This window comes from Perissodus microlepis, chromosome 16 (assembly GCF_051167445.1).
Source record: "Perissodus microlepis isolate ML-2025 ecotype Zambia chromosome 16, ASM5116744v1, whole genome shotgun sequence".
Lineage (NCBI taxonomy): Eukaryota > Metazoa > Chordata > Actinopteri > Cichliformes > Cichlidae > Perissodus > Perissodus microlepis.
The window spans coordinates 19973587-19999199 of record NC_140476.1 but is presented as its reverse complement, the minus strand read 5'-3'; the positions used below and the strand labels follow the sequence as shown (position 1 = coordinate 19999199).

Below are 25613 nucleotides of genomic sequence, written 5' to 3'. Positions count from 1 at the left end.
GGTCAAACAACAGCACAGACAGCATGACAGCAGTCTGGATGCTTCTAGGACAAAGAGAGGCTGTAAACTTGGAATTTTTATGAAGACAAGCTATCTATCTGGCATGGTCACAGGATACAGTCATAACATAGAGTGCAAAAGATAACTTGCACATCAGCATGTCGTAATCTGAAAGATTATAATATGAAGATTTTTGTTCATGAAGGTCACCTGGACTTTTTCAAAAAAATCCAACACACTCCTCTATTTCCATCATTCATTAATCACACTGCTACACAAATACGGCACAAACAACAGACCTAAAAATCCAGGCAGGTTCAATGTAGGTCATCACTGTGTGTGTGTGTGTGAGTCACAGGAAGCACGTTGGTGGTTTTATGTATGGCACAGACATTCCTTGAGGCGTAGCGATCTCTAAGGAGAAACTAAGGCAGGCTCTGACACATTAGATTCCTTATCTCAGCCTAGATGAGAAGTTGGGATCCGGTCAGGCTCAGTCAGGTGTTTGTTGAAGTGGGCGGGAGGCGAGCGATCAACAGAACAGAGGACAAAAAACTTTGAATGACAAACACAGTTAACATTGGGCATAATGAGGCACCATATTCAGTTCATAGAGGTGACTAAATCTCCCTTAAGATCCTGAGTTTGCATGTCCTTCATCTCTGATTTGGTGTGCATTTGTCACACTGATGTATGGAGAGAAATAATAAGACATGTCAGAGCACAGATAAGTCAGTCCATCACACCTTACTGCTCTATAGCCCTAAAGTGGGCCAATGGCTGGAGCTCAGAGTGTAGGCAGAGCTCACTTGGCACGCCTCTCTTGCCAATGAGAGTTTAGACTTTCCTCCCTGACCTGGTGTTTGGTGGAAGAGAGCACTTTACTTCTCCCCGTCTGCTCTCCCCGTAAATGTGATGTTCACCCAGTGTGGGGGTCACAGCATGTGTGTTTTGGGAAAACATAGTAAGATTAGTTTTGCAGTATTTCAACATGTCGATCTCACAGTGGTTGCTTGGGGGCCTACACACATCTCTAATCGTCTGGGAGGTGAGGTAAGCACCGCCCATTTAATATAGCAACACATTTATGTTCTTCCACTTCAACAGCAACGGGTAGCAACATGCATGGATTTAAACACTGCAGTGCTTCACAGAACTGCATTGTATTTGACCAAACACGTGTAAACGAGCCAAAATCCTCCCATCTGTCACTGTCACGCTTTGACAGCGACCCATGGGGAGCAGACTTGGTGCATTAAACAGGCTGAAATGTGAGCTGCACATATATGTTTTGACTACAAGGAGCTTGTGATATCGAGGCATTTGTTTCTGAAGTTGTCCTTGTACATCCAGAGGTATGTGCAAAGAGACAGTCTACATGTTGCTGTTTTTTTTAGTTAGTTTCTAGAAAACGTTCAGTGTATTTTTTATTGTTTGAAAATGTTTAGTTTTGGTCCTTTTAAATATGATTTTATGGAGGACATGCACTGCAGGCAGGATTTAGGAAACTCAGTACAGGTAATATAATAAAAACACAGAGCATTTGAAAGCAGTGGACGCACGTTCTCATAGGTGTAGGTATGTATTGTTTTTTTAATTTTATATTAGTTAGTTTTCTAAATTCATAAAATAATTTCACTGAGTTTTTCTCTAAACTGTAGCGTAAATTTTTATTTTTACTTTAATAACTTTTTTAAACATCTATCTGGTTTTAATAGATTAATTGGCAACAAGAAGACGGTAAAAGTACATCTTCAAAGTTTATCATCACTGTAAAACTTTCTCTCACCACTTGTCCTGATGCCCTGACGGGGTGAACTTACATGTCCTCCGCAGGTTGTTGAACACACGGGACTTAGAAACTGTCAATTTGTCTTCAAGGTGGGGAGCAGCTGGTATTACATGTGTAAATAGCTGCACGCCAGGGCTCTAATGACCGATGAGGTAGATGAAGGTTGAACATAAAGTTTAGGATTTATTCCAAGAAAAGAACAAGTAACAGGCAGTCCAGAAACAGGTGAAACAGGAAAAACACTAGGGACAGCACACCTAGTGGGAGGATTTGACAAAGGGCGAGGGGAGACAATGACCATGACAATAAATGCATGAAGTAATGAGATAAGAGTAACTAAATGCCAAACACACTAGACACAGGTCACCAAAATTAAAAGAGGAAATAACATCACTGATGGAGGCTTTACACAAAAAGGTGGAAAAAGTCCAAAAAGCCCAAAAGGATTGGGTAAGAGACCCAGGACCTTAACAAAAGCGAGGGCCTCCATGTGGATCTCTTTGTCCACTTTCTTCTGCTCTGAGGTTATTTTCAAGGTGAATGTTGTCTGACCTCACATGACCTCCCTGTACACCTCCCTGTCATCATCATCCCAAACCAGACTGTGTGTGCTGATGTCTCGTTTGGGAAACGAGTCGTGAGCCTTGACTTCTTTAATCTGAGCTTCTGACCAGGGCCAAAGACTACTGTGGCAGCTGGAGGGTCTACTTGTTGTTGTCTGGTGTGGTGGACTCAACACTGGTGTGATGGTCGTTCATTCCAATGAGTCGGCTCGTTGCTGGTGGGCTGTGGTCACTGGAAGAGTCTGCTGGCGCTGTGAGCTGTCCATCTTTTGTTGTATGGTGGTGGTGGAGGCAGTGGAGGTCAAGACTTTCCTCAGAGCCTCCGTGTGACCATTCTGACTAGCCCGAGGAGAGCCTTGACCAGAATTTATAGGTTTCATCATTTCCTCTTTTCTCTTTTCCTGAGCTCTTTAGATTTCTCTCTGTCCCTGCGTCACATTTCCACACACTTAATGTCTTCAGGCGATTTTGCATTTCAATAAAATCTTTCATATTTTTCTTGGCTTTTATCTCCGGTATTCTATTATGTTTTTTCCCTTCCAACTACATTAGAGAAACTTTATTTCAGACACTGTAGTCCATTTGAATATAAAAGAACAGGAAAATTAATAAAAGACGACATGAGGACAAAACACACTGAATTAACCGACATGTAAATTTCTGTATAAGATTTGTAAGCAACCCATGAAAGGGAACATTCATATCACATTTAGCTTACACTTGTCAAATGTGACCTCTGAGCACAACAACCAAGATCCTGAATGTATCATTATATGCCACCCATCAACTTTCATATAATTTATTTGCACTGTATGGGTATGTGCTCTAAAAACATCATCCATCATATGGAATTTACAGACTAGTGCATTTGCTGCTGCATACAGTTTACCACAAGGGTGCTGCATCATCATAATCAGCATCATCATCATCACGGAGATCATCCCTGATGATGTGACCCAAATATCTAACTTTAGTCACCTCACTGAATATTTGCCTCCAGTCCACCTTAGCTGAAGCGATCATTAATATATTATTTTTAAGGGTTGAATTCAAAATCAAACTGCAGCTGCTGCAAGCCGTCAAGGAGATCAGCAAACATCAAATGATTAAAAAGGCTCTCCTCCATCACGATCCAGTATCCTGCTTGTTTGGTGTTTTAGAAAGATCATCTCTAAATAAGCTGAACTGAACAGCTGACAGACAATATCCCACCTCGCTGAACCCCAGAGTTTTCTAACCCCATCAGATTTGCTTAGTTTGATGTGAGTAGCATTCTTGTAACTGGTACTAATTTACCATGAATAATACAACAAAATGCTTTTAATTGAATCAATAGTGCTGTCTTATCTGCTGTGTATTAGAAGAACTTCTTTCAGAGCCTGTATGCACACATCAGTGCTGTGTTTATTTCTGAAACCAAGCTGAATATCTGTGGTTTTATATTCTCGAAGCCTTGACAGCATGCTAGTCAGAGCAACTGACCTGTAGTTTTCTGTGCTGGATTTTACTTAACCAGTTTTTTCCGTGATAATGTTCTATTTGGTACCAACAGAACAGTTAACATGTAGTCTGGTAGGACGCCACGCATTAACAATACAATGTGAGTAATGCTGAGATTCTTCTGCACAGATCAGGGCTCCATGCTTTGTTCCCTGCCAAGTTCTCAACAGCACAGCACACTTCATCCCGCCTAACAACACACTCATTGTTAGAAACCTCGCCAACATTAAACTTATCGCTTTTAACACAGTTAGGAAATTCCCTACAAAGCTTTTCTCTACATTTCAACAACATTTTCAGCCCCAGAAATCCCATCAGGACTGGCTGCCAGAGGCGTCTTACTATTGTTAACAGCCTCTTTCCAAAATTCATACAAATTATTCTGCAGCAGCTTTTTGTGCATGGAGTTTGCCCTCATGGCCTGCTCATTTCTTTTAATAAAGCACACTGCACATTTAAATCTTGCATTCGCACATTTCTTGTGTTCATACTCTGGTCCGTATCGAGCTTTACCTGATAAAAGCCACTTTTTAAAAGCTTCTTCAGACTATATAGAGTTCAGATCCAGGGATAGGATTATATGGTTTTAGTCCTTTTTTGAAAGTATGGTTCAGCACCATCATTAAAGCCTAAATCAGTATTGTGACTTTGATTCTCCCATTTAATGTTTTTGGCATCAAATGGTACATCAATGGTGCCTTTATCGGTCTGTAAACTGTACTTTCATTTCCCTTTTTCCCCCTTTTTTTGTAACTTGTCAGTATAGACAGACTCACAACACTAAATGTCATAGCCAAAGGTATGTGGTCTGCTGTGGCCAGGTCATTTAAGAGCCTATTAGCTATGTCCTGCTGAATGTTCCTCCTTGTGGAAACCTAAAATGCTTTAACCGAACATGTATAGCACTGCTCCATCTCCATATTATTCCTGCACATGAAACCACATTTGGAGCCATGTAATCCACTGGCTTTTCTTTACCATACTTATTTCCCCTGCTCACAAATTCCTAGTCTGGTCTTCATCTCTACTACAGTGTTTTCAACACAAATCTAGACTCTCAACCAAGAGAAACAGTCACAACAGCAGTAAACCTTAGGGCGACCTAAGAAAATATATATTAAAAAAAATTATAGCAATTATTTTCAGATATCTCACCTCTGAGAACAACACAGTCCATTCCTGGAGATCCTTGTGGAGCTGGTCTGGGGTTTAAAAAAAAAGGTAAGATCTCTTCATCTCTTAACTTTCCAAGGCAGAGGCTCACAAAGCTTTTCCAGAATAACCAGTCACTGCCCATCTCAGACCCCAGATGGGATCCCAGTTCTGTCATCGCATTTGTTGTGGAAATTTGAAATAAATCTCAGCAGAGAGAGCCCTGCTGAAGAAGACTGGTGGAGGATTTGCACGCAGAAAGGCATTTCTAAGCGAGACACAACCAATGAAAAGAGTAATTTCTGTGGCAGTTGGTGCTAGAACATCTATTTTAAATGGTAAATGGCCTGTATTTGTATAGCGCTTTACTTAGTCCCTATGGACCCCAAAGCGCTTTACACTACATTCAGTCACCCACCCATTCACATACACATTCACACACTGGTGATGGCAAGCTACATTGTAACCACAGCTGCCCTGGGGCGCACTGACAGAGGCGATTTTAAGACTTTTGCACAGTCAGCTTTATGAGTTTTCTTTACATTTGTAAAAGGCTCAAACAACAGTACACACAGCCCGACAGCACTCTGTGCACACCTCTGTAAACTCATAATATAGAGAAAACCTTTCAATCTGTCATGGTCAGATAGCACACTCAGAATATTGTGTGCAAACGCTACCTCGTACATCAGCGTGATATATCTGAAAGATTATTGACAGTTTCACTCAGTGAGGCCAGTTTGACACAGAGAAAAAGCAGAATCTTGAAAAAATCTCAATCACAATAGTGATGATGAAAAGTTACCTGCAAGACAAGGGGGAACAGAAAACTTTGAAAGATGTGGTCAAATTAACAGCTCTCCTCCTACACTATGGAGACCATAAAGCGGCTGAGTCATCAGTAACACGTGAATATGTAACTGATGATTTCAGCAGCATGGGCACCGCATAGGTCTTAAAAGCGGGACATATTGGATGATATATGGTGACATTTTGTCATAAGTATACGTGTTATCTCCCTATTTAAGAAGCCAAAATGAAGCCAATATGACTATCCAGAAGCTGGACTTTGTCCAACTTTGATGTATCTCCAGAAGAAAAAAACTGTTTAAATATTTAATTGTGTTTTGTTTGCAGCTTGACAAGAAAACACCATCCAAAGAAAAAGAGAGGAATGTTGTACAGATTGTATCAGGAAGCAGTCTTTTGATAAATAATGTAAACAGTGACCAAGTGACAAGAAGCTGTTGAGACGTAGGTGTATGAGTTATTGGCATACATCGCACATGAACATAAGCAATATACAGTACAGAGCATATTATGTTCAATAAAGATTATTTATGCTGAGCACAAAATGGCGAAATATTGTGTAGCTGAGCTACATAATTCATTTTCCTTTTACAAGTGCTGTCCAACCTAACGTTTTTAATAGCTTCATATTGAATTCCACAGCACATCCAATAGAAGTCAATTGTTAACCAGTATAATTAGAAAAAATCCACTTAATGGCACATGTGAAATCTCTTTATGTTGATGTTAAGTGCGATTATCTTGAGTTATACTGATCTTTAAGGCATCTTGATATAATTCTGTTACCAAATGCGCAGCGTAACCTCAATTTTACGCACTCCTTTGGTGTCAGCCTTCACTGAAAGACTGATTCCTTCATATCAATCATATTCTTGGATTCCTACTTAGAAAGTATGTGCATGTAAACATGTAAATAGCCCCCCCAGCCTCTGAGTGAGGAATATGTTGATTTTAAGTGCCTTTAACACATAATGGTAAGTGTTCTGTCAGATCACACTATCTTTAAGCCTGTGACGCACGCGTGAGCAGGGAGGTATCGTTTATAAAAGCAGCCAACAAAGGCATGATTATTAGGACTGAAATAGTAGACTGAAGACCACCGATATGTCGCTGGAGGAGTCGTTCTTGTTAACCCCAGAGGACAGCACACTTCTGCTCCTGAATGTTTCCAGGGTATTTTGGGAGTCCGCAGGAGAGCAGCAGCACCACTTCAGCATCTGGCTCCCTGGTATCGGCATCGCTGCTATCTACGGGATCATCATCATCGTGGGGCTGATTGGAAATGTCACTTTAATGAAGACGTGTCTGTTGGTGAGGTCCATGCGGACGGTGCCCAACTTATTCCTGTCCAGTCTGGCTCTGGGGGACCTGCTGCTGCTGGTGACCTGCGCGCCGGTGGACGCCAGCCGGTACTTGGTGGACGAGTGGCTCTTCGGCCGCGTCGGATGCAAACTGATCCCTTTCATCCAGCTCACCTCTGTGGGAGTCTCCGTGTTCACTCTCACTGCTCTCTCCGCTGACCGGTACTTGTCACACAGCCAGTCTGAGCTACTATAACTCTTTGTGCTGTTGTGTTAACGGCAGGATAATATGCTTACAAATGATGGAGGGAAATGCGCTTTTACGCATGGCTCCTGCATTGTAGACACAAGATGTAGAAAGTCTAATTTTAAAACAGTCAAATTGCTTCCAAAAAAATTTTTTTATTATTTGACTGTTTGTGTAGTTCAGTTAACTCCTCTTTGTAAATAGCTCTTAGAATCAGTGCTAGGCAGATGTTTTTTTTCTCCCGATTTATGTTTTAAAATGCTGCAGGAATTTTATAAATAACAATTTGTTTAATAAATGAAAACAGTATATGGTTTAACAGATTTGAAAAAACAAATCTATATTTAGAAAGCAACCTGAGCTAATCTCTATTAATCTCATGCCCAGTGTTCATATTTTCCCACATGCAACAACAAGCATGCACCACTGCAGTGTCTCTGAATCCTCTGGGTTAAATGAAGAATCGGTTCTGTTGGTTTAAATGAGATTTTAGAGGAACCCGATAAACATCAGGCTCTTGTTGGAATACTAAGTGCGCTATCATTTGGATTGATTAAATATAGATAAAGCTTCACACTTGGGGGTCCGTACCCCTGCACAGAGTCAGAGGCGAAAAAGAAAAAAGAATGATCTGAGCAGAAAAATGGAAAAATATGTGTCTGTCAGACTCTCCTCAGATCTTTGAGAATTAAACAATGACTTTGTTGCCCCAGAAAATCATGAATTCAGTACAAAGAAAACATTTTCTTGTTGGTTAAACCAATCATTAAAAAATATTCTTTCATTCTCCTGTAGTTGCCAAAAGGGTTTTCTCTGGGTTTTTTGTTTGTTTTTTGTTTTTGTTTTTTTGGGGGGGGGGGCGATATTGACTTCACACATGCATAGATGAGTCCACGATCAAAAACAGGTTCCGGGTGAAAATTGTAGTGAAGCAAATGTCTGAAAATATGTCGAGGACGCTTTGAGTTTCCACTGTGTTTAATTATCCTGCAAATTTAATAAAGACACAGGAAGATTGTGACAGTTAATCAAGTTGATTGCAGCGTAGCCATCAAAGTGTTTTTCTGTTTGTTTACTGCTTTGCTGCTATTAAGATATCTTGTAGGAAAACACTGAGCCACAGTTGGAGTATTTAACACCAGCTGTAATTAGCATTCTGACTTCCGCCACAGGAGCTTTTCTCATCTTCTGCTTCCTTTCATTCAAAGCCTGCTTTAATTTTCTCTGCCACAGAGAGATAATTTGGTTTGATTAGAAAAAAATCAACCGTGCCTGCTGTTAAAAATCAGCCATGAGATAATCGTTTCTCTTTTTTTTTGGTTGTTTTTGATTGCATGCGTAATGCAGAAACTGCACTGAGCTCATCTTCATTCACAAATGCTGTTTCTTCCTCTAGGTACAAGGCTATCGTCAAACCGCTGGACATCAACAAGTCCAGTGCTGCTCTGAGCATCGGTTTACGCGCAGGGATGATCTGGCTGCTCTCGGTGACTCTGGCTGTGCCCGAAGCCGTCTTCTCCGACCTGCACACCTTCACCACCAGCCACACCAATGAGACGTTTGTGACCTGCGCCCCTTACCCTCACGCGGAGGAGCTCCACCCGAAGATCCACTCCACCGCCTCATTCCTCATCTTCTACATCATGCCCCTCTTCATCATATCTGTCTACTACTGCTTCATCGCTCGCAGTCTGGTCAGAAGCTCCGCGGACATCCCCGCCGAGGGACACCTGCACTTTCAGAAGCAGGTCAGACCCCGAGCTCTTCTTATTCTGCTCTGAAATGCAGAATAGATTCATCTTTTTGCTGTTTTTTATTTTCTTTTTGAGGATCATTCTGTTCTGATCTGAGAAGATTAGACACGGGACTCACAGGGCTTCACACAATTAATTAGCTTACCACTGGGTGCAGGGGTAACAGCTGTATCAAAAGTCTTAATTCACTTTAATTGGCACATTTTATCCAGATTAACATCTTCAGGAGCTGGAGCATTTGTTGCTGGGACCCTACTGATCCCCACTGTCCATTAAAGTTTCATTCCTACTCCAAAAACCCAGAAACTAACCTTCACTGGGAGCCCAAGGATCAGTCAGAGGTCAGTTAGTTGGCTGAAAGGCGATTAGAGGTGGACTAATTTGTCTTTATTTCAAAGTCAACAGAGACAAAGAGAAAGAAACTGTGGACATGATTCACACTAACTATCAGGTCATCTTACTCGTCTATAATAATACTCAAAATTCTCAAATTTGTCAGATACTGAACCACATCTCTGAGTTTGCTGAGCACTTTGAAGATGTTAAACTGGGTCTCAGTGAATGAGGAACATTTTTCACTCAATGCACCAAAATCAAACAGTTATTAAAGAAAAAATTAGGATGTGCTGATAATGAAAGTAATTGCTGGCAACTGTCTGAAAACACATTGTTGGGTTTTTTGGGTGTTTTTTTTTTTTTTAAGGTTTTCTGTATTTTTTTTTTCTTCTTTTACTCATCTGGTTGCCTGGTAACGTCTTCCAGTAAAGGAGTCCCTGAACCCCTGATTAACTGCAAATTATAGTTGAAAATTAAGGTTTAGTGCAAATAAAAAAAAGAAAAAGAAATTCATTTTTTTATCTGCCAAAGTGAAAACTTCCCTTCAGTTCACAAAAACACAAACACAACCTTAGACTGTAGACTTTTATGTCTAATGAGGCCTTTGTAATGGTGTTACACACTGGGTTAATTGCTTAGTAAAGTCCTGTTTTGAAGCTTCAATTTAAAAGCTTCAACTTCACATTCATGATGCTTCATTTATGCTACAGTGACTGTGTCCAATATTCGTATGTATTTGCGTACATAGAGCCTATTGAGAGGGTTTTCAACCAACGCAAATGTACTCAAAAATCCCAAATGTTGCTCAGCATGGATGATGCTGTGCATCTGCTGATTAGTTAACATATCGGGGTGACAGGGATGGGAGCAACAGCAGAGTTCACCATAAATGTGAACAAAATATTTTTTCCATTCAGGCTTGTGTTGATCCAGTTCTTACTGTACCAGGGTGCTGCACTCTATCCCTGATACTATAGGGCGAGGGGCGAGGTACACCCTGGACAGGTCACCGGCCTGAGAGACAGACAACCATTCACTCTCACATTCACTCTTATGAGCAATTTAGAATCACCAATTAAACCAACCTCACTAACTGAATGTCTTTGGACTGTGGGAGGAAGCAGGAGTACCTGTGAGAACCCACACAGACAGAGGGATAAACTGTGTCTCATGTCTGCGTGGGTTCTCCCCACTCCACACAGAAAGGTCCCGACCAGATGGTGGATTCAAACCCAGGTCCGTCTTGCTGTGATGCAGTCAAACAAAATACAGCATGAAAAACAGAGACAGAGGCAGGAGTGAACACTTTGTCTTTCACTCTTCTCCTCAGCTGACTGATGGACCAGCAGCAGCACAAGCTGGTGTATCTACAGACCAGCTGCACCACATATTTCTGACACTGTGCCCATCTGACAACATACAGTTTCTGCATGTAGACAAGCCACGCACAGACTGCGAATGTGATAGCTTCACTGAACAATAATTTCTCCACAAGTCAAACTGTTAATGCCAAATGATTCTCTACAGCACACCTTGCTTTATTGCTTCTTTTACTCTAAATTAGATCCTAATTTATAAAGTACATATCATGAAAGACTCAAAAACACCTTAAACAAGCGACTGAGGCCAAAACTTTATCAGGAAAGTGTTCACTGAGGTTATAATTTCAGGGCAAAGTTAGGTAATCTCCTCACAGACTTCTATACAGGCAAACTTCTCTTTTAAACCAGAGGAGTCGCCCCCTGCTGGTCATTGCATAGAATCATTTGGCTCTACTTTTCAGACCTAAAGCTCCACCCATCCATCCATTTGATGCAGAACTTACTGTCTCCTCTCTCTCCTCTCCTGTCAGATCAGGTCCAGGAAGCGTCTGGCTAAAACTGTGCTTGTGTTTGTCGGCTTGTTTGCGCTCTGCTGGCTCCCGAGTCATGTGATCTACCTGTACCGCTCCTACCACTACAACCAGGTGGACACGTCGCTGGGCCACTTCATCGCCAGCGTGTGCGCTCGCATCTTGGCCTTCACCAACTCCTGTGTGAACCCATTTGCTCTGTACCTGATGAGCAAACGCTTCAGGAAACACTTCAAAAAGCAGCTGCTGTGCTGCTCCGCTCCCAGAGAGCTGCGCAGCCAGAGCAGCAGGAGCACAAATGTAACGACCGTCTGAACCAATCTGTGTTCATGAACTTCACGCCCATGCTTTGGCAGGATTTGAGCCACTTTTGAGTTCAGTAACATGATAGAAAATTATTATATCATAATAGTACCTGAATTAAATGAATTAAAGATCCTCTGAGGTCTAAGTTGTCGTGATGACCCCAAACCAAAGTCTAAACAGTCAGAATATGTAATTTTGGTTCTTCATACATTGTTCTCCCAATTCTAGACAATCAGAAAACAAAGAACACATTTAAAACTTTTCAAGTTTCAAAACTTTGAAAACTTTTGTTTTGGCCTTACATGTGGTCAGGGTTGCCAAAATGTAACTGTATAAATCATATCTGTTAAAATACAAGCAGATGTTATGGATAAACTAAAACCACTGCTTAGTGTTGCAGGCTGTGCCTGCCATATGTTACTGTATGAGGAAATGTATGATGAGTTGATCTCAGCGCTGCACAAAAATAGAAAGGCAAAAAAAACATACACTCACGAGCAACTTTGTTATGTACACCATACTAGTACTGAGTTAAACCGAGTTTGATGGAAAAAGATACTAGTGAGAATTTTCAGAGATTTCTCTTCACAATGATACAACAACATCACAGAGTTGCTGCAGATCAGCTGCACATCCATGATGTTCTAACACATCCCAAAGCTGCTGGATTAAGATCTGGTGACTGTGGAGGCCATGTGAGTACCGTGATCTCATTGTCATGTTCAAGAAAACACCTGAGATGATCTGAGCTTTGTGACATGGTGTGCTATCCTGCTGGAAGCAGCCATCAGTGATAGATACATGGTGTCATAATAGGATGGACATGTTAAGCAACAATACTCAGGTAGGCTTGGGTGTTTAAATGATGCTCTGGTGGTTTTAAGGGAAAAATCGCCCACGCCATTAAACCACCAGCAGCCTGAACAATTGATACAACACAGGATGCATTCTTATGCTCATGTTTATGCCAATTTCTGATCCTACTAGTCAAAGGGTCCAGCAGAAATTAGAACCCATTGAACCAGCCTCAGTTTCCTGTCCTTAGCTGACAGGAGTGGCACCTAGTGTGGTCTTCTGCTGCTGTAGCCCATCCAGAGATGCTCTTCTGCAGACCTGGCCTGTAACGAGTTATTTGAATTAATAATGCCTTCCTATTAACTTAAATGAGCCTGACTATTCTCCTTTGACCCCTGAAATCAATAAGACATTTGACATATGAACATCTGTCAACCTATAATATAAAAAAGTTATATGAAGTCTTCTTTAAAAACATGATGCAGACGTTTATCTCAAATCTTTGCAGATGTAAAACCACAATCCATGCGAAATAAAACTGGGTGTTGTTGTATATTGTATAGTTTTCTGTTGCATTAAATGACGTGTTCCACTCCCACTTGCGTTGTGAACCATGCATGAAATGGCTCAATATTTACTTTGTTGTTTGTTTATATCTACAGTATGCCATTTTTAAGGAAAAATGTCAGCGGAAGAGCGATCGCCTGTGACATTTGTAAGTTCATAAGCTGTAAAATCTTCAAGCTGAACCCAGTAACTTGTGCGCTTCAGTGTACTGCAGAGAAACATTAACCCACATTTATTGGCTGTTTTTTTTTTAATCCCATTATTAAAACTGTGAGATATCACACATTGTGTGTGCAGTAATGTGAGGTAGTGAAGTGTTGATTGCTTGTGTACAGCTGTGCAGTGTATCAGTTACATTCAGCAGATATTTGTTGCTTCAGAGTAACGTGTTTGAAGATGAACCCAACAGCCTTCTTTTTTCTTTTGCAGCCATTAAAAGCAACCAAAAGTTGTTTCATTTCTTTTATTTGGACGAATATTCAATTAAATTTTTATTTTGTGACTAATTTTTAATCACGAAATATAACCTCAACTGCTCTGTGTCGTCCTTTGTCGGAGTAAGAATGTCAATCCCAACAAAAATTAATGTACAGTGGTAAAAATGTGAAGAATAAACAAACATAAAATGGCTTTATTAGTCCAGCATCAACTTAGAAATAACGGATGCCTTGTTTCTCAACATTTTGCTGTATTAATATCTCCAGTTTTCCTTTTTAAGCAACCTTTTTTTTGCATTTCATTAAACCTAAATAAATATAAAACCTGGGGATGAGTTCGTCTGTATCGCAGTACAAAGTCTTTCCCTGAGCTGCTTGTGTGACCTTTTCCTAACGAGCGACTCGACCGAATGGAGCTCAGAACTGAGACATAAAATCATCTTGTTGGTAATAATTTTATTTAATTGCCCGATTGAGGTTTTTTTGTAATCCCTGAATGAATCAGCAATGAATTAAGGCCTAATTTTATATCAGGAGTTTGATGGTAAGTGCTGAATTTCAAACTGAGCAGCAGGAGACTCATTAAAACGCACACCTTTACAAATCAGCGGTACATGCTATATACAGCCCTTACGAAGCCTTTCCTGAAGGCTGAGGTTTTTCTTTGCTCGGTAAAGACACGTCAAGTTAAATCTGTTCCAACAAGTTCTTTAGGTCTTTGCAGAGGTGACCTTTCAGAGTGACATTTGAAGTCAGAAAATAAATTCCCCCTGAGCAACATCAGCCACAAAACACACTCTAACCCTCAGTTATTTGGATCCTTTACTGCAGCTGCTGTTTTCCTTCAGTATATTTTGTTTTTATTTTTCTGCCCCTCATTATTAAACTCTTATTTTGAGCCACAGCACGTGCAAGTACACAAATGTATCATTCACACGCAGCTCAGTTGTAATCAAGCATAAAACAGTTTGTCTCCAGAAGCTTTGTTCTCTTCAGGATGGTGTCTGAGGTGCGTCTTGTGACATAAATACACTCACCGCCCACTTTATTTTTCAACTGCTCTTTAACAGAAATATCTAATGAGCCAGTCACATTGCAGCAAATCAGTACATTTATCCATGTAGGAATGGTCAAGATGCCGTGTTGAATTTCCAGCTGAGAGAATTGAATGAAAAGGATAAAATATCCACGGAGCAGCAGTTCTCTTGGGGAAAATGTCTCGGTGATGTCAGAGGTCAGAGGAGAATAATCAGACTGTTTCAAACTGATAGGAAGGCAACAGTGACTCAGAGAAGACAAAGAAATGCAGAACATCCTTGAATCCACAGTGAAATGTAGCAGATGAGCAACAGCAGCAGGAGAACACATCAAGCTAGAATTGACTCAAGATCAAAACTGGACAACAGAAGATTTAAAAAATGTTTCCTGGTCTGATGGAAATTCTGCTGCAACATTCAGATGATGTATCATTGATTAAGGCTGCTGGGGATGTATTGGTCCGCGGATATTTTCTTGGGCCTGTTGGTACCAACATCATGCAGCATATCTGAGTATTGTTGTCCAAGATAAGGACAATGCCAGACAGTACCTACCAGCCACTCCATGAGGTCCAGTCACAGGAGCACAGTCAGTGAAAGACTTGGATTACCCTAAATGCACCACTGACCGACACAGGAAATCATTTCTGCCTGTGGCCAACTTGCAGTACAATTCCTCCATCTAAAGCACACAAATACACACCGCAGCACATCCTCTACAGAAAAAATAAAGCCAATATGATATGAAGCACCTAAACTTCAACTATTTAATTATGTGTAATATACTGGAAAATGTATAACTACAGTGTTTTGTGTTTATTCGGGCTATTTTGTTATATTTTGTAACCTTGTAATATATTGTATTATTTGATTTAGTTCAGTTAGTTACTGTTCTAATGCTCCATATCACAAAGCTCAGATCATCTCAGACTAGTTTTTTGAACATGACGACAGGTTCACTGTGACCAAACAGTTTCTACAGTCACCAGATCGCAATCCAGCAGAGCACCTATGGGATGTGGTGTAACGCAAGACTTATGTCATGGATGTGCAGTCGATGAATCAGCAGCATCATATCAACACTGACCAAACTGTATGAGGAATGTTTCAGGCGCCTTTTTGAATCGGCATCACGAAGAATTGAAGCAGTTATAAAGCATCCTGTGAGGTGCTCAGAAACGCTCAGTCTTACTCTGTGTGATGTCAGAGAGATGATGTGTGATGGCCACCTCGGCCCGTGTACTAACGGTACTATGAAAGATTCCACAAATAAAAACACAGAAATGTGAACAAAACAGGCCACATTTAAAGTTTACACAACCATTAGAAACATTTATGAGAAAAAGAATTTTAACATAAGATTTGGGGGGTTTTTATTTTCAAAACTTGCCACCTGCATTACCCAGAATGCAACTCTCTAACATTAGTGGTGTGAATTCTCCTGTGTTGTACTCATAGGCACACTACAAAAAGGTCTGATCTGTAATTTTCACCCCCAGCTGATGCTTATTCAAATGACATCCACAAAGCTTCCTGTGGAGCTACAGTTTTTATAAAACTTATTTTTTTAATATATGCACAAGTACTCCCAAACATAAAAGACTTTGATGTGTAAAATTGGCGATGTTCAACTTTAAAAACATTTTGGAATCATGTAAAATTCATGAGCGCTGAAAAGAAAGTACAAAAATACAAAAACCTGACACATAAAGTCCCTGGAGGATGAACAGAGCTTATCCTGAAGCGTCCCTCCCTTGTATCCAAAAGATTTCATTGAGCAGTTCTCAGAAAGCTGTTATTATAATACTAAAAGCATCTGAATTATGAAGCTATGGATGAAAACTCTCTGAATGTGGACGCCTTTTATCCTTTCTTCTTGAATGGCGAAGCAAAAAAAAAAAAAAAAAGCAAAGGACGGCAGAGATGTGTCATTGGTAGAGGAGGAAGTCCTTGATACTGTGAGGGACAAAGAGGCTCGAGGCCCTGTGCAGACGACTCTTTCCGAGACTTCGACGAATACGTAAGCGACAGAGCTGAGACAGAGAGCAGGGACCTGGGAACAGGAGGCAGATCACAGCTGTTAATAAAAGGAAGTGAGGGTCCTCTATGTAAGTGCAAAAAGGTCAAAGGTCAAGGTCAAAGTCATTTATATAGGACATTTCCAGACAGACGATGCTCAAAGTGCTTAACAATATAAAAATACCATTAAAAAGAAACAATGTAAAACAATAATAACAATATGAAACAATGACAGGACAATAACACACCTCTGCTCAGCAGTGCAGCTCTCACTGAGCTGTTTGGCTTCGACAGATCAAGAGGAGTCTTCGCTTCGGCGTTCCTGCGACACCCATCAGCTCCAAAGTCCAGGAGAAGATGCACAACATCAGCTCCTCCCCCCAAAACTGCAGCATGCAGAGGACTGTCCGGCCCGCATCCGATCTGAACATCTGCTCCTGCTCAAACATGCAAACAGAGTTCAACACCTAACAGCACGCAAATCACACAATTCTGATTAAAACCCATCCGTGTGTTATAAGTGATTTATTGTTAAAGCAGCACGTTGTTATACATTAGCTACTAATGAAAAAGTTTTCAAAAATAAATCCAAAGCACAGCTCTGAATAGTTTTGAGACTGGCTGTCACGTCTGACAGGTTGGATTGATTAGAAAAGCTTTTAAACGTGTGCTGATGTGAACTGTGACACCGAGTTTCTGTTTCGATGGAAAGCGAAAGAGAGAAACTGCAGAGCGTGCCACTAAAAGTAACTCAGAGCCCAGCAGGAACAAAAAATGTCAGCTGTATTTAAATATTATATGGCTGGAACGAACGGTTCTCTCCTCTGTTGATTCACCTTTGCTCAGCGATTATCGTTTCAAACGTGCAAAACCAAGACAGACGTGTTAAATGTCAACTGACACCTTCAAGTGCCTCGGTTTGTCTGATAAGCAGAGCCAAACTCGAAGATATGCAGTCTAGTTTGAGCATTTAAGTCCCAAAGATGAAAGGCGGCACAGAAGAAAAGCTTCACAACAAAGTTATGTCAAAGGAAGAAATCCTCTCGTTTGAGAAAACACTAAATGAAATAATTAACTAATCATTGCACCTCTGACTCAGTTTAAGAATCAAGAAGTTGTTTTTTTTTTTTAAATCTGATTCTTTCTTTCTTTTACAACTGTATACAGCGAATAAAAGAGCTGTTGCTGTGTTTGCTGAAACAACTGTTTGATAGACTGGTTTGTGTAATTAAAAGAGTGGAGTTTTTCATTAAAAAAAACAACTTCAGACTATTATACAGACTGGGCCTTGAAGTGCCTTAATTTTCATGACTGAAACAAACAAAAAGCAAAGGTGTGACTGGTGATTATTCCTGACTTATATTACCTGAATACAGCAGCACCTCTACGCAGGCTGCAGCCCGGGCCATGCAGGCAGAGTAGAGCGGCGTCCCAACGTCAGGCAGCTCCAGATCAATCTGAGCTCCACGGGCCAGCAGCAGCTCCAGGCACTCTCTGTGATCTGGAGGAGAAGATGACAAATGCTGACATGTAGTCCACATTCATAACCAGAAATTTCTTGCAAATGGATACCTTTGTGTACCTTTCTTGGCAGCCTCGTGGATTGGAGATGCCAGCTGGTAGGTGGTGTGGATGGAGGCACTGTGCTGCAGGATGAGCTTGAGGCAGGCAGCGCTCCCGCTGCTGCAGGAATTGAAGAGAGGTGTGGCGCCATCTGTTGACACTGCCATTGCCTTGAGAATGATGTTTGTGAGGAAATGCGTCCAAAAGAGCGGTGTGTACCTCATTTATTTATTCATGCATGTGACACAAACACACACAAATGCTCAAACAGAGCAAACACACGAGACAACCAACAACTGAAGGCCTCTTTGCATGCAGATTTCAGCTCTGACCTTTCTCCAGGAAAATCTAAACTCTTCAGCAAAAACACCAGATGTGGTTTAAAACGTGTGAAAACAAAAATCTGTGTTAAAGCGGGAGAATCTGTGAGTTCGCAAATGAGCTCAGCTCTTTTTGAACTGCACAATTTCAGGCATCCTGCAGTGAAATTTACAGGAAAGTGAGTATGATGCTCAAATCAATCAAATCAACTGAGATGAGACTGAGGTGCAGATTTTTTCAGCTGTAAATTAATTGGTTTACCAAAAGAACTGCATTAACTATTTAAAAATTACAGTCATTTTTATAACATCCATCCATCCATGAGGTTATTGGGGCACTTATAAGCCCTCACTAATATTCTGACTATTTAGCTGGACAAGCTAATATAATTTTAAATATAGGGGTTGTTTTTAATACATGAAGGCCTAAAGTCCATTTGCTGGGTTTGCTCTCTTGTGACACAATGCCAAGTCTTTATATCAACTTTACAATGATAAAACGAATTGTTAGATTCGATATGTGAAGTTTAGGATTGAGTTTCAATCCATACTTTTCAAACCAAAAGTGAAGGGATCCACTTTCATGTATGATCAAAGCAATGAGACGGTACATAAATTCTTATCACTAAATACAAAATATCAGATAAAGTAATTCATCTTATGAGTGCAAAAATAATCTTTATTTGGAAAAAAAGACTTTAAATGCCTGCATTTCCAACCCAAATGCTCTTAATTTAATATATTTTTTAAAAATGTAGCCTTTTCTGTAACCTCTTTAGGGCGCATCTGTACATAATTTCAAAGTTTTGAGGTTCTGAAACGTGTTTGAGACCATGCTAGCACAACAAAGGAGGGTTTACGATATGACGTTCTTATACTTCTGTGGGTTTTTCTTTTCTTTTCTTTTTTTTTTTAATGACACCTTAATGCTAGACAAGTTAAACAGAATCATTTTCCAAGTCTTTGTTTGTCTAAGAAAGAAATACCAAGAGTGAGCGATGACCTAATTATCTCACGTCACATAAATCAAACGTATGCCTGGCCTCACATATGTTTTGGACAATAGCCAAATGATCTATAATCTCCATCAGGCATCAAGTTCAAAAAGGATAAGCAAAATAAAACTTGTGGGTTTTTTTGATGACAGAAAAATTAATCTGTTCCTTCTTACATTTGCTCCATTATCCAGAAGAAACTTGGCACAAGCGTAACGACCCCCGAGGCAAGCCTCGTGGAGCGGCGTGACCCCGTCCATGGTGACTGTGTCAACATGGAAGCCCTGCAGGGAGAGATCAGAGGATTTTCATTTGACTTCTTTTCAAGAAGTCTTCAGGTTGTAGACTGTAAGTACTCGACGTACAAATCAAGATTTAAGGTTACCTGAGCGATAAGGGCCCTGAGGTGGAGGAGTCTGCCCTGAAAGGCCGCTTCATGGAGCGGAGTTCTGTCAGACCAGAAGTCTGAGACACAGAGAATCAAATTAGTTATGTTTCCACATTCAGAAAGCACAAAGACCAAGACCACTGTAACCTCATCCACATACATACACACTTCTGGCAGGGCTGGACTGGGACAAAAAATCAGCCCGGGAATTTTGACTAGAGACCGGCCCACCAGGTATTATAGGAAAAACCATAAAGCCTTTGAATGAAAACAAACGTCGTTGTCACAGTGATGTACACGGTCTTGTTGGTACATATGTATCAATCTAATAAACTTAAACCTACACCATCCTCCCTATTCTGGTATTCTAAACAGTACTTAGCCGAAACCCAAAGACTGCTTGGTTGAGTTAACTTCCTGAACTATCTACAACATATGGTGGAAACCTGAAATTAAGACAGAGAAAACTAGAGGTGAGACATGACCATTACTGAATATTAAAAATAATCAATGACAGATTTAGTGATATTTTCATAAACTATTTATTTACCACATCAATAAACAGCATGGCAGGGCAAAATACTTTTTCTAACATGGCAACCTTTTAAAAGTGGAAGGAGACAAAGACAGGTGAGAAAGAATAAAACTTAACTGACTTTTTGATGGCATTTTACACAAAGTACTAGTACAGTATCTAGAAAATGTGGGAAAATACTGGCATCATGTACAGTACTTTCTTCTGAAGAAATTATGTTGGGACCCTGAAAAAAAAACTTACTATGTACAATAATGGATTTCTATAAATTTGACATCAGATGAAAACTTTGGTTGTAAGATTCGGACAATTATCTGTTAAAAGCTAGAAATTTTAAATGAGAATAAGAAAGAAAAGTATTTCTTTGTGCCCCCCTTTCCCTGTTAATGCTCTACCTGGCCCCATGGCAAAACTTTGCTAGACCCGCCCCTGCAGAGTTACCAGCTGTCAGCTACATAGAAAAGGATCCTGGTGTTATTTGTCTCTCAGAAACCGTTCATAGCTTTCCTTCAACCCATTCATGTCACCTAAAAGGTAAACCTGTTTCTCCATCACCTGTTCAGCTCTGATGATTCAGTAAGGACATCTCCTGGTTTCATCTTCATGTTTCCCTCTCACCAGATAACCAAATCTGACAAGCAGCTTTTACAGCCATGGCTCCAACAAACATCAGCTGATACTAGAAAGTAATATTAAATAAATTCTAACAACAGCTGATCAAGTTTAAAGGCGCTTCTGCTGTTTAACGCGACCTCCGCTAGTTTCCTCTTTCTGGCGCAAAGTGGGAGATAAACAAGCAAGAGAGAAAAGCCGATCAGCTGATCATTGATCAGTTTCATGATTGAAGTAGCAGCAGGAGAGGGAGGGTGGGAGAATGAGAGAAGAAGAGGCAGCTGACAGCGTAAAGACACAGAATAACTCCAGCTTTTTGTCTTCTTTTTTTTTTTTTTTTTTTTTTTTTTTTTTTTTTAAATTGTAGCTGAAGTACGTCCCGTTTATTTTCAGCTCAATACTAAACGCATAATATTAACTCTGAATACCAGAGGATTCCGTTTTTTACAGGACGGTAGGCAACTCTACAAACTAACCATATGAATAAAATAAAGTTCACCAGTAACATCATAGCACCCACCCAACTGTATAGAAACTCCGTCATGCTAGCTAGTACGCAGTACCAGTTATTGTCACTGACTGTAAAAAGTTAGCACAACGAAAATAAACTTCACCTAAACTTGGTTTATATCTGACCCAGACAGACTGCAGGTCATAACTTCTTACCTGAAGCTCATTTCACCTGACAGTCGGACCGGCGGCCGCCTTGGGTCTCTCCACCTCCGCCTCCCCTTTCCCCCATCCACCTGCTGGCTTCCACCACTTGCTAATTTTACTGAATCTGTGAAAGCGCCACCATAGCCACTACCAAACAATTGAGTTATTTTTACACGTCTGCCAGCATCTATCCAATCCGCCACCTTTCACTGTTTACAGGGTTACGGAAAAAAAGACAACAACAACAAAACATCGGCCCATTTAAAACGAAAAATTACCAGTCCAGCTATGACTTCTGGTTTCTCAACATGACCCCTAACCCTAAAATGCTAAACCGGTTTCATCCCAGATTTTATTGTCTACAGCAGCATCAGACTTCACATGGAAAGCTTTTAGGCCTGAAACATTGTGATGCAAAAAAAAAAACATCCAAACATTAAACTCACCAGCCATCAGCGAGTTACACACCAACCCTCCGTAGATGGACAAAGGCCTCTCCCAAGGTTGCGACCACAGGGAAACGTCTGTTTGCACAGCAGCCATGATGAAAATGAAACAGCAGCAGATTCCTTCACCCAGCCAGATACACAAACCTGAATCCGGCCTTCCTCACTCTCTTATCTGGGCCCTTGGTCACCTCCCCCACATTACCACCTTCCACCCACTCTCACCCCAGTGCATGGCCAGAGTTAACGGTATGTGCATTACATTACAATAGCTGCTAGAATGATCCTGAGGTGTCAAACAAAGCACTTAAAGACACACAGACCACGACAAGCCCCATAAGACCCTTAAATATATTACTGCCACATGAACTAAATGAAATGCCTTAAACTAACAAAAAAAAGTCCCTAGCTCCAACAGAAACAATTTGTCTGAACACTGAACACATGCTGAACTTCTTGATATGATGTTTGTTTCTGTCTTGCAAATCCCCGTCGCTGACCCTGAAGAGCGACACCTCTTTATCAGCTCCTTTTTCACAAGGCTGTGATTTTTTTTGGCACTCTCCCTTACAATCAGATTCATCTACAAAAGAAATATTTGTTTGATGCCTCTCCAGGATCTGCAAAAATTACATGTGAGAACATAGCACATACTATATATTAGAAAGTACACTTTGGTTCCCACGTTGGGTTTTCTGAAAGTTTACTTATCATTTGAAGAAAAGAAAAAAAAAAAGCTCGCAGGTTTCAAAGGAGTGGCAATCACGAAAGCTACTTTTAGACGCTTCCTCATTCACAAAGGTACCGCAGTAGGTAGGAGTGTGTACACCGCTGCACTACGGAGCCACGGCCTTCATGATAAACAAACATGCTCTGACACGCTTCACAAAACAGTGGATTTTATTTAAAAAACAAACTTTGAGGTCTCTCGATAAGTTACAGTAGTTTTGTTTCCCTGTGAGCTTACAAGCAGCCAGCCCTTTACCCCCTCTGTTCAATGTCATCTTTACATTTTCAAAAAGTGCTTATAAATTCTCAAGGTGTGCAACAAATTCCAGTTATTTAAAAAAGTCTCTTCCACCAACTCCCTTTTGGTGAGTAAATGTAAACAAAATGTTAGCCCGCACCATGAAGATCACATAGGAAACTTATATAAGCAGTTTGAAGAGAGGCAGAGGTGCTGAGAGGTCACGGTCATCAACTTTCTGTTTCTGTTGCTCTCTGTGGCACATCAGGAGTAAGCCTCATTTTTATGGCTCTTTTCCTGTCTCCACTGTCGCTGAGGGCCTGTGGCGTCGACGGCGAGATCCATGACCCCATCTGGCATCAGCCACTGCAGGAGCAGCAGGAAAAGGAAGTCCAGCACAGCCACAAACGCAAAGATGGAGCCAGCAACGGGGCCGCAGTGAGCCCTCAGCCTCCGTAACCGTCTGTCCAGGGGAAGAACTTCCTCTCCGACCACCCTGTCGTACACCTGACAGGGAAAAAACACATTGATCACCTTAGTGTCCTTCAGTAGTTAAACATGTAAAAACCACCACCTAGGCATAAACTGGAATACATTTTTTAGGATTAGATTTGGATTTGTTTTAGAAATTCTAAATACTGAAATAGACTTTTGTTGTTGTTGTTTTGCTGTGTTTATTTTTTAAAAATGCTGTGAAAGAAGAAGAAAAAATGGCTGATTACAGAAACTTCTGTATGTTAAAAACCTTTCTGGCTATTTGAATACAAGTTTTGAGAGTTCACAGGGTGTACCTGAATGTGCCGCGATGTTTCACAGGCCGGGCTCTGCTTACAAATTGACATTGACTTCAGAGTGCACTTTAACACACTGCTAGCTTTTTTTTTTTTTTAAAGGTATGCCATTGTTTAACAGAGCCATGGAGCAATGCCAAGCACTTAGAAAATACCAAAAAACAAAACACAACTGTCAGGTCTAGCTGCCTTGCATGACTGTCGAGCTTGAGAAAGAGAGAGAGTTTCATACAGGAATTTGCATACAGCGGAGGTTTTCCTGTACCTTTCAAGAGCATATTTGGTAGCGTAGTTGCAGCGGCACAAAAATAACCATAAGAAATAATGAATGAGCAAAGCTCGTCTCCAGGTTAGATGTGTTTGAGAATGTTGTACAATTAAAGAAAAAAAGGACACTCAAGATAAATTTGATGTGCCTCAGCTTTTTATCTCTTACCTCACAAGTTTCTAAGCATGATGCAAGAGAGAGAGGTTTTTGGAAATCAGATACTGTGGGAAATGTTTAGAGAAAACATGTTTACGCAAAGTCTGGTAATCTGGACGCCTTATCTGATGGTGCAGTCGTCCAATGAGTTATCTGATCAAGATTCAGAGTAGTTGCTGTTTTCAATTTATGAAAATGTCCTTGTGATGAAAGGGCACAGCTGTGTCTTTTATTTTCCACAATAAAATGTTATGCTTTGATAGCATTTTCTTCAAAAATGTAAAACAAGCCGTTACATGCACGCGGTCCAGACCTACTTTCTCGGTCCTCTCCGCAACATTCCTCCAGGTGTAGAGGTTTCGCACACGCGCGTGATTGGAAGCAGGCGACGGGACGTTGCCCAATCGTTGCCGAGCGATGACTGCTTCCAGACCGGCGCACAATGAACGGACGGTGGGTTCACACAGGGTAATCAAACCCTCAGGTAACACCTCTGGAATGCCTCCAACACGAGTGCTAACCACCTAAGAAAACAGAGACAAAAAACAGATGCTGACAAACAAATACACACACGCAAAAAAGAGAGAACAGAAAAACAGAAGTTTTCCTGAAGTATAAAATATGTCATGGAATGATTATTAGCAAAATTCCACTGTGTGTGTTTGGCCTCAAGCTAAAACTAGCACCACAGCTCTCTGTGGACACCTGAAAAGGAAGCTCTGCTGTACCTGGAACCTCAAACAGTGATGTCAGGGTGTACCCACTTTCATATCACTATGGTAACGTGACAATTTCAATCAAAGATGTACAAAGTTATAAAGATTAGGAGTCATGGAAAATGAAATGCTAGCCACTTTATTAGGTACACCTGTTCAGCTGCTTGTTATAGCAAATATCTGATCAGCCAAAAAGAAGAAAATATTCCATGCTCTGGAGTTCTCTGGGAGAAAATGCCTTGTTGATGTCAGAGGTCAGAGGACCTCTATCCTGCCTTGCATCAACAGTGCAGACTAATGTCGGGGTATTTTCTTGGCACACTTCAGGCCCCTGAGGACCAGCTGAGCACTGATCTTAACTGAGTACTGTTGGTAATCATGTCAATTACTTCATGACCACAGCATGCCCACCTTATCATGGGTGCTTCCAGTAGGATAACACACAGTATCACAAAGCTCAAATCATCTCGAACTGGTTTCTTGAACATCACAATTAGCTCAAGTGGACTGAGCTTTGAGATTTGAAGGAAAGGGAGGTTCCCATTGTGGATGTGCAGCTGTCTGATGCTATCATGACAGCTGCACATCCACCATCCATTTCTGTGCCATGAAGAATTTAGGCAGTTCTGAAGGCAAAACAGTGTCTAACCCTGTACCTGCGAGGTGTACCTAATAAAGTGTCTGGTAAGTTTATATGACAGCAATCAACATCCAAAAGCTTCCCAAATAAA

At 40.8% G+C, this 25613-nt stretch overlaps 3 protein-coding genes across 5 annotated transcripts in view; 1 reads left to right on the top strand and 2 right to left on the bottom strand.

The window, feature by feature from the left end:
* Positions 1 to 6626: 6626 nt before the first annotated feature.
* LOC146370800 (gastrin-releasing peptide receptor-like) lies at positions 6627 to 13507 on the top strand. The gene is made up of 3 exons (XM_084908729.1): positions 6627 to 7340; positions 8762 to 9113; positions 11308 to 13507. The coding sequence occupies exons 1-3, from the start codon at positions 6922 to 6924 to the stop codon at positions 11620 to 11622; spliced, it is 1086 nt and encodes a 361-aa protein (XP_084764855.1). The 5' UTR covers positions 6627 to 6921; the 3' UTR covers positions 11623 to 13507.
* Positions 13508 to 15285: 1778 nt separating this feature from the next.
* asb11 (ankyrin repeat and SOCS box containing 11) lies at positions 15286 to 22768 on the bottom strand. Its single transcript, XM_084908247.1, has 7 exons — positions 21985 to 22768; positions 19732 to 19811; positions 19523 to 19630; positions 18051 to 18201; positions 17835 to 17969; positions 16717 to 16905; positions 15286 to 16502 (listed from the first exon to the last, which is right to left on the bottom strand). The coding sequence occupies exons 1-7, from the start codon at positions 22079 to 22081 to the stop codon at positions 16378 to 16380; spliced, it is 885 nt and encodes a 294-aa protein (XP_084764373.1). The 5' UTR covers positions 22082 to 22768; the 3' UTR covers positions 15286 to 16377.
* Positions 22769 to 22866: 98 nt separating this feature from the next.
* piga (phosphatidylinositol glycan anchor biosynthesis, class A) overlaps positions 22867 to 25613 on the bottom strand; it is a 28642-nt gene continuing 25895 nt past the window's right edge. For all 3 annotated transcript variants that reach the window (XM_084908242.1, XM_084908243.1, XM_084908241.1), the window contains exons 6-7: positions 24484 to 24690; positions 22867 to 23458 (exon numbers count right to left, since the gene is read on the bottom strand). In XM_084908242.1, the coding sequence (XP_084764368.1) occupies positions 23216 to 23458; positions 24484 to 24690 (450 nt within the window). In that variant the 3' untranslated portion in view covers positions 22867 to 23215. The remainder of the gene's footprint in view (positions 23459 to 24483; positions 24691 to 25613) is intronic.